Raw genomic sequence first — 14,628 nt, forward strand, 5'->3', positions numbered from 1 at the left:
TGGGCCCGTGAGCCATGGCCACTGAGCCTGCGTGTCCGGAGCCTGTGCTCCGTAACGGGAGAGGCCACAACAGTGAGAGGCCTGCGTACCGCAGGGGAAAAAAAAAAAAAAAAAAACACAGTACAGACCTTCCTCGACTTATGTCCAGATAAACCCACCGTAAATTGAAAATACTGAAAAATGCATTTAATACACCTAACCTACCGAACATCACAGCTTAGCCCAGCCTACTTTAAACGTGTTCAGAACCTTTACATTAGCCTACAGTTAGGCAAAATCATCTAACACAAAGCCTATTTTATAATAAAGTGTGGAACATCTCACATAATTGATGGGATACTGTACTGAAAGTGGAAAACAGAATGTCTGTCAGTGTATCGATTGTTTGCCCTTGTGATCGCGTGGCTGATGGGAGCTGCTGCATCACCATTGCCCCAGCATCACAAGAGGGGCTGTACCTCAAATGGCTAGCGGGGAAAGATCAACACTCAAAATTCCAAGAACGGCTTCTACTGTATCCTATTGCTCTCACACCATCATAAAGGAGAAAAATCTTAAGTTGAACCATCATGGGACCATCTGTATATACAGGGTTTGGTACTCTTCACGGTTTCAGGCATCCTCTGGGGGTCCTGGAACGTATCCCCCGCAGATAAGGGAGAACTATTTTAATAATCTGGAAGGGTTTTATCAGACTAAAATTTAGACAGAATCTTTTTTCAGGGGGTGGGTATTATTAAATACAGAAGCCATTTCTTTGGAAGTAAATATCCAGGATACATGGAAGAAAGATAACCTTAAAAGTCCGCAATTTTCCCCAATTGTTTTTTGGAAAAGGGAAACAAGCTAAATAGGAATGTTGTTATAAGGCTCTTTCTTTCCAAAAGTATGTGATACACCGTGAACAAAAAAGAATCAGGTTTCAGATTAAATTCCTGATCTCCGGGCCTGCTTCTAAGTTTATAAGAGGCAGCAAGTCTGTTAACCAAAGTTAATGGGACTTCCTGGCTAGAAGGTTAAATTTTTACAAGACTATGGTTGCCTTCTTTTGAAGACTAATCTTAAACAATCACATTATTTACTGTCCTAGGGGTTTATTTCATGTTAACACAATCACCTGCCAGCCATAAAGTAAACTCCCAAGCTAAAAGGACAGGCTCCTTATTGGAATCCTACCCACGGATTACAGTTCAAGTTCAGTGTAAAGGGAGGGGAGAGGAGAGGGGAAAGAAAGGGTGAGAATAAAACCTGTCAAACTTAACATTCTTTAAGAGGAAAGCTTTTACCAAAGAGAGGAATCTAAATTTAAGACAGAAACTAGGGCTTCCCTGGTGGCGCAGTGGTTGAGAGTCCGCCTGCTGATGCAGGGGACACGGGTTCGTGTCCCAGTCCGGGAAGATCCCACATGCCGCGGAGCGGCTGGGCCCGTGAGCCATGGCCGCTGAGCCTGCGCGTCCGGAGCTTGTGCTCCGCAACGGGAGAGGCCACAACAGTGAGAGGCCCGTGTACCACAAAAAAAAAAAAAAAAGACAGAAACTATGTGCTTATTATAATTCACAAATTAAAAAGTAGGAGGATGTGCATTGATTTGGCTATATATATATATATATATATATATATATATATATATATATATATATCCGAAGAGCTTTTCTCTGCACTCACTTCTATCCAGAATGGGGGGAAAACATATTATATTTTTTCAGTAAATTACCACCTCCTGCTACATCTACCCCTCGACAGCAGCACCCTCCCCGCCTCCACACCCGAGCCCCACCCCCACCCTCTTCCCCCCTCAACCCTCTGGGACTCTGTGCCCTCAGCCTAGATCCACAGCTATTATCGCTGGAAAAGCGGTGGAGAAATTACTGTTATTGTTCCTATTGGACAGATGAGGAAACTGAGCCTCAGGGATGTCATTTCATACCTTCCCCAAAGCAACACTGAACTGAAATGCCCCAGGGTCTCTCTGGTTCCTGTTCACTCTAGTTCCAGTGACTTTCAACATTGTTGCGGATATAGGAAAACAGAGAAGTAGGGAAGGTTGCCCACCAGCCCAGTATCCACACTGGGATGCTTCTCTGGGAATGGGGGCAGATCTGCAGAGAGCCACCCACGGGGCCTGGTCGAGGCCCCTGGTGACCCCAGAGTTGTATCTGTGGGACGAAGCCCAGGACTCACGTTCTCACCAGCTGAGACGGCCGCCGGGAGTGGAGCTCAGGCCGCGGGGAGCACAGGGGGCCACGCCTGGGGCAGCAGCTGTGTCACCGGCGAGGAAACTGGTCACTAATTTAAGGGAATCCAGCAATACTCCTAAGGGGAGACCTGGGCTGGCCATCGCTGAGCAGCGTAAGGGGGAAAACAAAGGCCAGCGCCTCCTCCAAACCACAGGAAAATGAGACAGTTGATAACTGCAGGGACAGTGCCCTACTCTCCGGGCATCCTCAGCTCTGCGCGGTGCACGGGCAGTCTCCTCTCAGAGGGCATCACGCTCAGCCGTCTAAAGCGGTGTTATTACACAGTCCTTTAAAGAGGGTTATCACTACACGTGTGACTTAGCTTATCTTACTTCCCAAAGGCTTTTGCCGGCAGTTCAGACGCCCAAGTGTGTGTGGCTAGAGGTGCTTTTGAGCCACTCCCAGGAGCGCACTCCTCGCGGACTGCACAGGCGGAGACAAACAACCCTGGGAACAGGGGTGAACTGACCTGGCCCCTCCCTCCCCACCAGTTCAATCAATCCGTATCTACTCTTCTGGACACCGCAGGGCTGCTGAGGCGGGTGTACTCAACACGTACAGAGCTCATGGCCGGTCCCATGAAAGGCCCACCCAAGAGTTACGCCATCCCTGGTGAACAGGGGAGCGAAGGCGATGTGCTCAGCTCATCCACCGCAAAGACGTCCCACCCCCTCGTAACAGTCTCCCCACAGGCTGCCAGGTGGTGGGGCTGTTCAGATCCCTCTGAGGCACTGAAACAGCAGAGCTGCGTGCTCAGGGAAGCACGTGAATGGCTACTCCCCCAGCCCCACCTGTTCAAACCTCCATATAAGCTCTCCTCCCTTTCTTCTTCTGCAATTCTTGCACTCTCATCCATCCACCACAAAATCTGCCTCCCATATTCGTTAAAGGAAGAAGGAACTTTTCTTTTTTTGTTGTGGTAAAATACACATGACAGTTACCATCTTAACAGTTTTTAAGTGTACAGTTCAGCGGCAATAGGTACATTCACACTGTTGTGGAATCGTCACCACCATCCGCCTCCAGAACCCTTCATCTTGCAAAACTGAAACGCTGTCCCCCTTAAACACTAACTTCCCACTTCCCCTCCCCAGCCCCTGGCAGCCACCATTCTACTTTCTGTCTCGGTGAATCTGACTACCCTGGGTACCTCATATAAGTGAAATCATACAGTATTTGTCCTTTGGTGACTGGTTTATTTCATTTAGCGTAACGTCCTTAAGGTGGAAGAAGAAATTCTTAAATCACTTTAGCTTCAGTTTGTCAAAGGAGGCTTCCTTACCTACTCAAGTAACACTAAATAGTAGTTATTTCAATCCTATGTCAAATCTGAAAAGCAATATTTAAAAAATCTTCCTGTATCCACTAATATAGACTTAGCTTTTGAGTTCTGATGGTTTTTCATTCTTTTTTTATTTTTGGTTGGCTATTCATTGGGAAATGTCCCTCCCCCAGCTCTGAGGAAAAAAATGATAGTCCGGTTGAAGCTTTTTTTTCCCCTTTCAAATACTCTACCTAGTTCTATAGTTCTCAACTGAGCATGTCTCAGAATTCTAGAACATTCTGGGACCATAACAGAAGTTGACAAAGAATGACTGATACCTGAATTACTGTGTGGGAGAATAACATTACTTTTCATAAACTTAGAAAAACCAATCTTCCTTCCTTCCTCTCTCTTTCCTGTCCTCTCTTTTTCTAATAAGCAATTTTAATTATTTCTTATGTGGTATAATTAACTAACACTAATTGTAATATTACCACAGACACCATAGTGAATGACCTCAAGTGTTTCAATGTTTGCATTTTCTTTTTCATTTTTAAATTTCAGTTTTATGGAGGTATAACTGACAAATAAAACTGTAAGATATTTAAGGTGCACATCATGGTGAGTTGATATAGGTATACACTATATACTTGTATACATTGCCTCCATCACCTCACATATTTACTTATTTATTTATTTTTTGGTGAGAACAATTAAGTTCTACTCTTTTAGCAAATTTCAATTACAGAATACAGTGTTATCAACTATAGTTGCCAGGTTTCACATTATGTCCTTAGACCCTATTCATATTATTGTGTTTTCTCTGTGAACCCCTATTTTGACTTATCATACTGATACCTTACAAGATAGCCCCTTTGCTCCCTTGGTTGAGTTCTGTCAGTTCAGTTTACTTTCTCTGGAGGATACCAAATGGCTAGGGCTGTCCTTGCCTTGAGAGCATATCAGATTCTGTAGGGAGACAAGGGTAGCCCCAACTAACCAGCTCCGAGGGGCTGAAGAGCAGCGCTAACAGATGGATGGGGGCTTCTCAAACGTGAGATCACCAAACTCGGAAAAGAAGTTGGAGTTTGAGTTGAACCTCTTTATTATTATCCCCAGTAATACCCTTTGTTATTTCTAATTACTTTACTAAAGTTTATTATTGTAACATCTGTAGCTTCTTCAAGTTAATTTTTGTCTAGCAAAGATACCAAGATAGTATTTCATAACCTTTTCCCCCTTGACTACATGTTCTAATTTACTGTTTTAGATGTTGTTCTCCCTAAATTCAGCCATTCCCAAACCCAGCTCTTCCCTGTCTCCCAATAACTTCTTCCTTCGTAGTATAATGGAACTTATTTGTAGTGCTTCGTAAGCCCTTTAAAGCCGGAGCCTACCGCATAATGGCAGGCCATTTCTGTAGGAGGCTATTACATTTCAAGGGAACATAATCTGGTCCGTGGCGTGTTTGATTCTTCAGAATTATGAGCTGTGTGGTAGCAGACGGGAAGGCCACGTTTCCAGGCTCAGGACGGGTCCCTCGGCCAAACGTGCTATGTATGTATTCTCCAGTCCACACAGTGTCAACCCTGGACTCCACTTTCTACAGAGTGAATTGGAAGATTTATTACTGGTCCATGTTAGACCATCATTCTGCTGCGTTGTAACTTCTTTAAAGAAAATCTAACGAGGGAAGAGAACAGCATGTACTATATTCTTTTACCAAAAAATAAAAATAAAAGTATATATAATACTTCTAGCCATGTTGGAGATAGCATGAAAAATGGAACGAATTCTGGGTAACCCTCTGTGATGTGACAATATTATCTAATCTGCCCTTAAATCCATCCACCTACACTACTTATCCTACCTGAGTACTGAGAAGTTGAAGAGTTAGATTATCTCATGATACACAGTCATGGCGATTTAATTTTTCTTTCTAGACCGCTATCTCGCAGATTAGAACCTACATGTGTTAAAGATATCTGCACACCCACCATTCATAGCAGCATTATTCACAAAAGCCAAAAGGTGGAAGCAACCCAAGTGTCCATCAACAAATGACTGGATAAACAAAATGTGGTGTATACATACAATGGAATATCATTCAGCCTTAAAATTCTGGTACATGCTACAACATGGATGAACCTTGAGGACATTATGCTGAGTAAAACAGTCCGGTCACAAAAAGACAAATACTGGGACTTCCCTGACGGTCTAGTGGTTAAGACTCCGCTCTTCCAATGCAGGGGGTGTGGGTTCGATCCCTGGTTAGGGAGCTAAGATCCTACATGCCATGCGGCCAAAACAAAAAACAAAACAAAACAAAAAACACAACTCTTCTGAAACTCTTCAATGGTTCCTTTAAAAAAAAAAAAAAAAAAGGACAGAAACTGTGTGAGGTACCTAGAGTACTCAGGTTCATAGAGACAGGAAGTAGAAGGGTGGCTTCCAGGGCCTGGGGGGAGGGGGGAAATGGGGAACAGCGTTTCAGTTTTGTGAGATGCAGAGGATTCTGTGGATGGATAGTGATGGCAGCCTTCCAACAATGTGGATGTTTCTGTGCCACTGAACTGTACACTTACAAATTGTTAAGAGGGTGAATGTTATGTTATGTATATTTTACCACCATTTAAAAAATAATTGTTCAGTTTCAGGTTTTTTCTTTTTTTTAAGTTAAAGAAAAACAAACAAACAAAAAGAGTAAAGAAATGTACCTAGGGCGGAGAGAGGCAAAAAGAAAGAGTCTTTTTACCTGAATTGTAGATCTGGCCTAAGAGATGGACGTCTCTGCTTCTGCCATAGGTGGGAGAAGATGCCACACACCCTGCCACTTCCTTCCATCAGTGGGTCTTCACCCCTCTTGAAGTCACTAACATAAAGCAGCAAGTTCTACACAGCCCCCTGAACTATCACTGGCCAAATAAATGTCCCCAGTTTATAAAGGACACTGCCCTTTCTAACCTGGTCAGCTGCCTCCCCAGGAGCGGGATCAGCCAGACCCCCTTGTGTGTGTGACAGGGGCTTTCCTGAGACAGGAGCTCCGTCTCCACGCACCCATCCACTCTTTTCCTTTAAAATCCTTCAAGGCCAGTAAGGAAAGCTAGGAAACAATGGTGAGCATGACCTACTGCCCAGCAAGGAGCCTCTGCTGGAAGCTGGGGCAGAGGCCAGTGCACTAAGGAAATGACTTCTTGCTCCTGATAATGAAAGGATGCGCTGAGAAATGAAAGGCCTTTGCATAAAGGGAAGAGCAGGGAAAGCTAGGTTCAGCGCAGGAGGGCACTACGGATGTCCTGAAGACTTCCTCTCACATCACCTCACAGCTGACGCCTAGTTCCAGTCCTAGGGCTCTCCACATTTTATAATAAATAGACTCTTGGCTATTTCAACAGGGGGCCATACCGCCAGCTTCAAGGGCCCCCAAGTGAATTCCTGAGCCAGACAGAGAAAAGAGGTCAATACTGTCAGCTCAAGAATTCAATAATGCAGAGAGCTGCTACTTCACTCCAGAGCCCTGCCTGCCCACTCTCTTATCTAGTCAGCTCTATCTTTGACCTATTTTCTCTGCTCTTTTACAACAGATTAAAAAATGATGCATTTCTGTTGTCCCCTTTTTGTGTGTGTGTGGTGGGGGGGACAGCATTCTTTTCTTTTAACCCCGGTTTCCTAATTATTTCTTCTAGCAAATAGAGGTTTCTTAATTTACTTTCATGTTTCTAACCAGAGAGTACTTAGAAATGTAATTTTTGACTCAGTTTCTATGATGTTCGGTGACCTGTAGCTCTGAAGCCATGCTTTCACTTACCTTCTTATAACTTGCTAGCTTTATTTTATCTTTTTTTAAAGATTTTTTCGATGTGGACCATTTTTAAAGTCTTTATTGAATTTGTTACAATATTGCTTCTGTTTTTTTGTTTTGGTTTTTTGGCCACAAGGCACGTGGGATCTTAGTTCCCCGACCAGGGATTGAACCCTCACCCCCTGCGTTGGAAGGCAAAGACTTAACCACTGGACCGCTAGGGAAGTCCTAACTTGCTAGCTTTATATTGTCCTCAAAGTAACACAGTTCCTGTCCACTGGAAATGTGCTTTGTAGAAAGTCTATCTGAAAATAGCTTTATGCTTTGGCTCTCTGGAATCTGTTCCACAACGGCCAACACTTAATTCAGAGATCCAAAGAACGAAGGCCACCTCACAACACTTGTGGAAAGAAAGCTGGAGGGAAAGATAAAAGTCTAAGGATGGACACTATTTAATGATGTTATTTAATAGAAGGCACTTTGTCTCAGAAACCTCCAGTTAATCTCAGGTAACTGAGCTCAGGAGCTCAGGTTTTTGTTTCAATGGCGACTCATAATACCGGGCTTCAGCAGAACTGCTCCACCAGGGGAAACCAGGCAGATGTGCTGGAGGCAAGGCGCTGCCGGGAGGCCAGGAGCGAGGCCTCCAGATAGCATGTTCCCCGCATGAGGTCACCATCCTCTGGGATATCTGCCAGGATACAGCTCGCATGCCTCTCACACTTTTTTGCTACTCAGCTCAAGCTCATCTTTTCCAAAGCACGTTCACTTGCATTATCTTATTTCTCAGTGATTCTAGCAGGTTTTGAAATGTACACACGTCCCCGAACACAAAACAGTGCAGTGTGGGGAGAGCCATCCCTCCGCGGACCGTTCTTACCTCTTCCCTGCCCTCCCTGAAGGAAGGATTTAAAGGCCCTCCTCTCCCAGGAGGGGAAGACTTGGTGGTATTTTCTTGCTGCCCAAACAGCTCCTCGATGCTCTTTGTATCAATTTGGTAGTGATGCTGCTGCCTGGCTGCCAAGGTCCAGATGTTGGTTTTGCCACGAACTTGCTCCTCTGGGATGGTTTTCCAAAAAAAGCTCCTTATCCGCTTTTTCTTACCGAGGTGGCTGTAGCCGTTCAGGTGAGAGGTTGGGGGTAGTCCTGGGGCGGGAGGGGGGACCGGAGGCCCTCCAGGCAGTGGAGGGGGAGGGGGAGGGGGAAGAGAGGGCGGAAACCCTTCCCCTGAGTATGGGCATGGTGGAGGTGGAGGGGCTAGAGGAGGAGGCGGTGGTGGCGGCGTTTGCCCGATCATGAATCCAGCTGTCGTGGCAATATTCCCATTTCCTTTATCACTGACCAAGGAGACACAGTTCATAACGTGCATAGTACTGTTGCCTTCTAAGGAGACAATTTCTTGACCTTGGGGAAGCAGACGCCGACATCAAATTTGTGTCATACTTTTCCGCCCGCTAGTCTGCCGCCAGAGCAAAGGCAACTGCGTTGTGTGTCATCTTCCAAACCTGCAAAGATAAAACAACTTTAAAATCAGTGCAGGAAGACACTGCTGTACTAACGACTCCCTTCCGAGGCCAGCGCCCGTCCTCCCAGAGTAGTTGGATATTAAAATCAATGAGGGGCCACACATCCAAAAGAGAACTGGAAGGGACTAATACTTTTCTAAATGTGAACCAAATTTTACCACCTGGAAATGCTGCCAAAGCAACAGCAATAAATCCAACTTGGAAACCTTCCATTCATCAATAAAACCCATATTTACCAAGAACCTGCACTAGGTTCAGCAAGTGTTGCTCACTTTCTGAACAAGCTACTTGTTCATTCACTGGCTCGTCTTCTTTGGGCAGTGGATCCCCAACCCCTGGGGAAATTACCCAAATGGCTGCAGCCCTAGTGACTCTGCCTTTTTCCAGTACGGACATGTCCCCTACCCATCAGTGGGCCAACGGGCATCCTCCACCTTGCACAGAACAGGCAGGGCACTCGGGGATGATAAAATAACGGCCGAACTCCTTCCCCTGGAGTCAGTGCCGTCGTCTCCTCCCTACACTTTGTTGATGCTGCTCCCCCGCAAATAGAGAAAAGAACGCCAGACGTGAAGATAAACGGTTCCAGCTCTAAATCAAGCTTTACTGCTTACAATTTTAGAAAAGCCATGTTGCCTCACTAGGTTTGGAGTTTCTCATTTGTAAAGTTAGGAGGTTGGCACTGACCTCCACCGTCACTTCCGATGCGATCGTTTGGGGTTCTGGTTAAGCTCTCTGGAGCTTAACTCTCTGGAAACCACCAGAACTTCTCAGTGCCTCTTCTGCTTCTTCTGTGACACTCTCAGCAGAGGAGACACACACACACAAGGGGATGCTGCCTGAATCACACCTGCCACACGGCTACCCCTTATCCACTCGGTCGCTGACTTATCTTGGTGGCTTGTGTTTTTATTGACCTTTAAATGTTCGTTTTTGTTCATTTGTTGTGGACCTGATGTGAAAACAGGGGTCAAAATAACTACAGTTCTTCAGATGTGAGGACAGGTAAGTGGAGATGTAGAACACGGGGTCCTGTGTAGGCTTGTGGAATGAGCACCCCAACTATCTGGGTGTGTGAAAAGGGGGCTGTTTCGTCTAGGTCGTAAAGGGTCACGTGGAGGGGCTTTTTAGACTGGACTTCTGAGAGGAGTTATCTTTCTACGGCATTGCTGTTCAAAGCTCAAAGTTACACATCTTCATCAAACAATGCAGAATTCTACAGGAGTAAATGATCTGACATCACTAATTCAAATATTATTAAATCTTTGACACAGAATCATACATAAAAGGCAGGACTGCCTTGGGGGTAAGAGGGGAGACTCCAAGAACAGACTGCTTTTCCTCAGATCCCAGTTCGGCTACTTCTTTAGGTGTGCAACCTGGGGTGAGGTAGTTTACCTAACCTATGTTTCAGCATCCTCCTCTATACTATAAGCATATACTATTCCATTGGTTTGTAGGAGAATGAATGAGCTCATACGTGTACACCCTTACCAAGATGGTACATACTTAGCCATTATTAACAACAGCTGGTGTCACGGGTACATACGATTTGTCTTTATTTTCACAGGCACTACATTTGCTTTAAAATATGTATTGGGCTTATAGGTAAAACGCCAGGTTGCCCTTGGCTCCTAGAAACACACCTTTAATGTTTCCATTCTCTGCTTTCTAAGTTACTAGGTTTGTGAGCTCTCTTTTCAATACTCAGTGATTGTATATTAAGTTATCTCTACATCACAAGAACAAACGTTTTTATGAAACATTTAAATATTTAAGTTCTGAAAATTATGTGTGGGTAGAAAATAGCATTTCCAACTATTACTGGATTTTTTTTTAGCATTTTAACCACTTTTAAGTGTACATCAGTGGCATTAAGTGCATTCACAGTGTTGTGCAGTGTTATCATGGGATAATTTTTTAGAAAGTAAAACTGAAGATCTTTATCCAAGCCAACTTACAGCTCCCTTGAGATGCAACTAGCTTTTAAAAGGAGTTTTCAGAATTATCATTAGGGGCATAACTAGGCTGTTTTCATAGTTGGCATCCCTAAAGCAAATGACTCACTGTCAATTACAGTTTATAGTTATAGCTGAACTCTTCTTTTCTCAAGACTGTACAGGTAATCTTGGCAGTTTATCCTTACATATTTTAAAATACTTCTGTACATGAAATATCTCATGTATAGAAGGATTGTTGATCCTCCAATTCCAGATATGCTGACTTGTTTATAGATTATCCCTGTTAAGAATGGTGACAAGTGAAAAAAGTCTCCAACCTAGAAAGCAATAACTCATTCGGTGCTGCGTTAGTTCATGCACAGCTGTGCCATTAAACCTCACAGAGCAAATGTAGAGATATTAATAAAGAGTCAAAAAGGCTATGCCCTCGGAGGTCGTGCAACACCATCTTCTAATACCAAAGCCCCAAAGCATGTGAGTCCTTTTGAGTATAGTCTGTTTTGCAGAGGAAGTACCAGATTAAAGCTTGTCAAAGTAAAAAGTGACACACGTTAGCTATGCATCAGCAGGACTCTAACCACTGTCACCTCTTGGGAAAGAATGTTATTTTAGAAAGTTAAAGGAACAAAAGAAAATTTACAACATTGTTCCTGGTATGTTGTCTGGCTAATTTTTTCCCAGGGTAACATACAAGGATCCTAGGCCCCCAACAGCTTCTAATGAATGAGTTCTCCAGCAATGATTAGCTAAGATGCTAATGCTTTTACTACAAGCCTCAATAGGGCTTTGATAGGGTTTCCCCCCTGGGCCAGGATTTCCAATGTCAAAGAGATGGCAGGAAAAAGAGAGTGCAGACACACATTCTAACCCTTTCCACAGTCTCACGAGATATTAAAAACAGAGGATACACAAAGAATATTCGATTTACTATGGTACTGTCCGCAGTAAAGGTGCAAACGCATACTCTCCAAATATGCTAGGAGAACATAGGTGATGCAGCAGCCCCGAAGACGGCTGTTTCACAGAGGGCAGCTGCCGGCCAGGACAATGGAATTAGCCTTAGGCTGTATCTGGAAAATGTCAAGTGTCCCATCAATCTCCCCAGGGCAAACAGAGACAGGCTTGTATTTAACATCTCACCTACAGCTTGGGGACCTCAGCAGCAGGGGGGATGGCTGCTAAGGTTGACAAATGCCCAGCCCTGAGTAAATTGTACAGCTGTCAAGTCTCTGAAGATGAGAACTTCTCTTTGAGTCCCCTGGGTGCTAATCATGACCCATCGGGGGTAAGTTCCAGTGAAGTCGCCTCCTGGGGAGGCCACTAGCTCAGCTGAGCATCTCCCAACTGTGTGGATTTTTAATAAGGGGATGCTGTGACCATGTACCTAGCCTTTAGCTGATCAGCAAGCAAAAAGTCTTAGAATGAGAAGGAGAATAAGGGTCTTCAAAGAAGCCCTGTGGCCCCTCCTAAACTCCCTTGCCTAAATAGCCAGGATTACTTTGCTCTTGGTGTCAGAAACATCGTTGAAGCTCTATTCTCTTCAAGGGAGTGGGTGGGAGGGAAGAAAAGAGTAAGTATGCTTCATTTCACAGTGTATTTAGGAGGAAAACATGTTTCTGAAAGCCCGTTTAGGGCTCAGAGCTCGCCTGAAAAACGGTTAGCGGGGCCTTGTTGCTCAGCTGGTCACTCACTGCCTAGGTCAACAATAATCAGAAGTAAACGCCACACCAGAAAAACCTTTACCCCTTGATTCCCGAAATGTGTCACAGATGAGGTGGGATAAGGAAAGGCGGGCCCACACCCTTCTAATGACAAACGGGGGCAGAGAAAGCCGGGTGTGGAGGAGAGACAGAGGAACACACGGCCCTGTCTTCCTGGGGGGAGAAGAGGGTGGGGGAGGGACAGGCCATTTTTAAATATGGAGTTTTTGCTCGCCACCAACTCACTGCGAACAGGCTCCTCCCCCACCACCTATCTTTCAAAATCTTTCTAGATTATTGAACACAGCACGTCAACCCCACAGTCGAACCAGAGCTGGCAACATCCAGCTCTTCACCCTGGCACTCTCGCCAGCAGTGGAAGGACCCAAGATGTTTCCAGTCGCGCGTTTAATCTGCCGCCGCACAACATAAACAGTCCACAGATGCCCCCGAGCGCAACACCCTGGGAGCAGAGGGAAAAACCGCCTGTTTCTGAATGTGCATTTTCAGCTTCTCTCAATGTCCCCAAACAAAGCAAACGGGTGCCAAAGGATGCTCCAGAGAGAGGAAAGGAAGCGCTCGCGACTCATTCCAGGAAGACAACTGTGGGTCAGGAGACGAGAGGGGGTCACAGACGGCCGAACAGCAGGCGCAGTTTCAGTGCAAACAGCTGTTTGAAAACGGACTCCTGGGTCCTGAAGAAACTCGGCGTGGGGGACACCTGGGGCCCGATTTCTTTCGCAGAGTCTGGACGCCCAACAGTTCCCTAGGTCTCTGCAGTGGCGGGAGGTCCACCGCGTCCTTCCGCCCCCAACCCTCGGCCCGCGTCCCGCCCCAGCCACTCACCAAAGCGCCACCGGCTCGGCCTCACGAAAGGCTCGGAGGGCGCCGCGTCCGTCCGAGTCCCCGGGGAGTCCACGGGCCGCCAGCCGCAGCGCGTCCTTATCTGGGCGGCTGCGGAAGGAGTGAGAGAGCGGGCGCCGGTGCGCGGCCCAGACAGACGCCCACACGCGCCGCGCAGGCTCTGCGGCGGGGCCGAGGCGCGCGCCGGGGAGGGGCCGCCGCCCGCCGCGCGAGGACACGCGGGTCCACGGGGCGGACGCCGGGGCACGACGGAACCCTCTACCTCCCGCGGGCACCGAGCGCGCGCGCGTCCTCAGGCAGAAGCCAGTGGAGCGGCAGCCGCACTAGCTCGCCCCTCCCGGAGCCCCGCAGGGCTCGCCGGCCCCGCCCCTCGCCTCGAGGGCCCCCGCCTCCCCCGCGGATCCCCGAGGCCCCGCCCCCTTCGCGGGGGCCGCCGAACCTGGCTCCTCCGAGCGGAGTGGGGGGCTCACTAGGGAAGGTGTCACTGTGCTTGAAGCGAAAGGGGGATCTCCCAGTTTGCGGGCTCCGCCCCCTCCTCGAACCTCCGCGGCGACACCTCCCCACGTCTGGGGTCCGGGTCCCGAGCGCGGGGAGAGAGCCTCACGGCCGCAGTGCGGAGCAGCCAAAAGGAGCGGGGAAGAGCCGGCGAGAAAAACACAGAGGGGAGACTCCTGGTGTTTGGTCGGAGGATTAAACCGAGAGCCCGGTGTCCCCGAGCTGGGGCACCGAAGAGGCTGGAGGTGACCCGCCAGCCCACCCACTTCCTCCCTAAACTTCCACAAGCGCAGGGCTCAACTTCTAAGCTGAACTTCGCAGGGGCAGAGCGAACGTGCCAGAGCGAGTACCGCCTTGTCCTCGGCCCGTATCACCCGGACGCGGTCCTGGCCAGCCCCGCACCACAGTCAGGAGGGGCAGGTCGTGGCTCCCCCGCTGGCCAGGGACCCGGCGCGGGCGCCCCCGGTTGCGCGCTCTTGGACGGGCGGGGAGCAAGTGGGAGCTCAGTTTCGCCAAAAGTCCTGGCAGCTAAAGCTAAATCAGCCGGCCCAGGTTTAACCCGGAGGCGGCCCGGGACCTAGCTGGTCCAGACGCGCGCGTCTTCCCCCCAAAGGACGGATGGCTGTCCTCTGCGGCCCAGGGAGTGCAGCCGCCAAAGTCGGGGGAGCTCAAACCTCCCCAGCCTTCCCGGTGAGGCTCGAAGGCAGCCGAGATTCAGTGCCACAGCCCTCGGTCCTGACGGATCCCCGCCCCCGGCCCTCCGGAGCCGAGGAGGCTCG

The 14,628-nt window shown here is 47.6% G+C and overlaps 1 protein-coding gene across 1 annotated transcript in view; it reads right to left on the reverse strand.

Moving 5' to 3' along the window:
- Window positions 1-13,420, reverse strand: part of FHDC1 (FH2 domain containing 1) — a 39,574-nt gene extending 26,154 nt beyond the window's left edge. Inside the window, exons 1-2 of the mRNA XM_082602320.1 lie at window positions 13,337-13,420; window positions 8,184-8,808 (exon numbers count right to left, since the gene is read on the reverse strand). Coding sequence (XP_082458446.1) covers window positions 8,184-8,672 — 489 coding nt within the window. The 5' untranslated portion in view covers window positions 8,673-8,808; window positions 13,337-13,420. The remainder of the gene's footprint in view (window positions 1-8,183; window positions 8,809-13,336) is intronic.
- Between the last annotated feature and the right edge of the window lie 1,208 nt (window positions 13,421-14,628).

This window comes from Mesoplodon mirus, assembly GCF_964341445.2.
Source record: "Mesoplodon mirus genome assembly, chromosome: 2".
NCBI lineage: Eukaryota > Metazoa > Chordata > Mammalia > Artiodactyla > Ziphiidae > Mesoplodon > Mesoplodon mirus.